The 2,159-nt window shown below is 38.8% G+C and overlaps 1 protein-coding gene across 1 annotated transcript in view; it reads right to left on the reverse strand.

The window, feature by feature from the left end:
- LOC106875368 (neuronal acetylcholine receptor subunit alpha-10) overlaps positions 1-2,159 on the reverse strand; it is a 93,034-nt gene that overhangs the window by 51,868 nt on the left and 39,007 nt on the right. The window contains exon 6 of the mRNA XM_014923462.2: positions 1,767-1,905. Within this exon, the coding sequence (XP_014778948.1) occupies positions 1,767-1,905 (139 nt within the window). The remainder of the gene's footprint in view (positions 1-1,766; positions 1,906-2,159) is intronic.

A 2,159-nucleotide genomic window follows, 5' to 3' on the forward strand; every position in this document is an offset into this window, starting at 1 on the left:
TATATATATATATATCAATGTAAAATATATTAGATATATATTTCACGAAATTTCAACATTATCTGATATAGAACTTGATACGCTGGTTAGAGTGTATTCATGTGTTTATGATATCAAAACTCTGAGTCCATTTAGAGTTTCGACCTGAGCCGCCAAACTGTTTGCAAAACAGCCCCATGATGATTCCTTTGACGCCCATATTCCTTCCACAAATTCTTCTTCTCTTGAAATTGGTCCTGCATTAATTTTTATTTTATTTTCACCCAGTTCTTGATAAAAAAAAATATATCTTTTGGAGTTGAAGTCTAACTGTTTCCTTCACTTCTAACCAAACGGTGGTGTTGTACTAATGTTGGTGACTTAGTAAATATTAGTATTACTACCTTTAGTTTAGAAATAAAGGCCCCTAGTTCAAACCCCACCCGTGTCATTTTTTTTCTCTCCGCTGCTTTCGCGGATTCCCATGACTCGCTGTCGTCATCCGATTCCATTATCATGAATATAGTGGAGGCGCAATAGCCCAGTGGTTAGGGTAGCGGACTCGCTGTCGTAAGACCGTGGTTTCGATTCCCAGACCGGGTGTTGTGAGTGTTTATTGAGTGAAAACGCCTAAAGCTCCACGAGGCTCAGGCAGGGGATGGTGGCGAACCCTGCTGTACTCTTTCACCACAACTTTCTCTCACTCTTACTTCCTGTTTCTGTTGTGCCTGTAATTCAAAGGGTCAGCCTTGTCACACACTGTGTCACGCTGAATATCCCCGAGAACTGCGTTAAGGGTACACGTGCCTGTGGAGTGCTCAGCCACTTGCACGTTAACTTCACGAGCTGGCTGTTCCGTTGATTGGTTCAACTGCAACACTCGTCGTCGTAGCCGACGGAGTGCCACTACTATTATGAATATAAATTGGGAACTTGAGTCATTGAGAATCTTTCATTAGCTGATTACACAACCATAGACTTCAGTCCTATAGATGCGATGCAGTTAACTCTCTTGTTCAAGCTCGGTGATCCTGACCTTCGGTCTTCTAGGATTCCTCCGCTCAATGTAAGAACTACCATTGGCTCAGTTGATCTCTTCTACTACTTCTTCACAATCCGCCATGCCGCAGTCCTATGATTTCGCGGTATCCCTGACAGTGTGGCTGAACCGGTGCTGTGCCTTGCCAAAGGGCAGTCCGTAACTATGCGGGGCACGGTCGTTTCTCAAAATGCCCGCATACTCATCTATCTACGTGTCTATTTACGTTCATATCCAGCGATATATAGAAAATATTCTAAGTATACACACTAGAAGTTAATAGACAAGAAAATTACAAAATTAATACTCAGAACAATTACGTTTACTTTTCTTCTTTATGCTGAGGTTGTTGTTTAGACGTGAATCGCCTCGATTCATATAAATTTATAACCAAAGTCTTTTCAGCTGACACCATCTCATCTATTTTAAGATATGTCCTTTAAATTATTCCTTAAGCTTTATCTCTTAAATTTCACCCTACCAAGTTATTGACTGTTATTTCTAGCAGCAAGGATAACCATGTTTAGGCTCCCACTTAAAGTCGTTTCTGTTTTGGTGTGGTGGTGGGGGGGGGAGAAGGTGGGATAGTTTGTTTGTTTGTTTGTATGTTTTTGTTGTTGTTTGTTTTTTGTTTTTTTGTTTTGAACGTTTTAATGTAGTTACTACTCGTGTGACATTGCATGACATTCGTGATTAGCCACCATTCTCAAACAATAAGAAATGTTTAAAAGAAATCACAAAGACTTACTTGTTGATCGAAGGGAAAACGTTTTATATCGATCTGGCACACAGATTTCAAAACTGACGGGAAGTGGTATTTCACAGACCCATCATGGAAAACCCTGGCTCTGTAATATTCTTTGATGCCTTTCAATACGTATTCCGAGCTGGATGAATAAGAGAAGAAAGAAAAATTCTTTCTTTATCATTGTTATTATTATTACCGTTTTTATCATCATCTTCATCATCATCTTCATTGTTTTCATGATTATTATTATTATTATTATTACTACTACTACTACTACTACTACTACTACTACTACTACTACTACTATCATCATTGATAGTATCATTTCGAAATCTTATTTACTATTTCCAATAACACATGTTCTATACTTACACAAACGCACACAACCATGTG

The sequence above is a fragment of the Octopus bimaculoides genome, chromosome 12 (assembly GCF_001194135.2).
Source record: "Octopus bimaculoides isolate UCB-OBI-ISO-001 chromosome 12, ASM119413v2, whole genome shotgun sequence".
Taxonomy (NCBI): domain Eukaryota; kingdom Metazoa; phylum Mollusca; class Cephalopoda; order Octopoda; family Octopodidae; genus Octopus; species Octopus bimaculoides.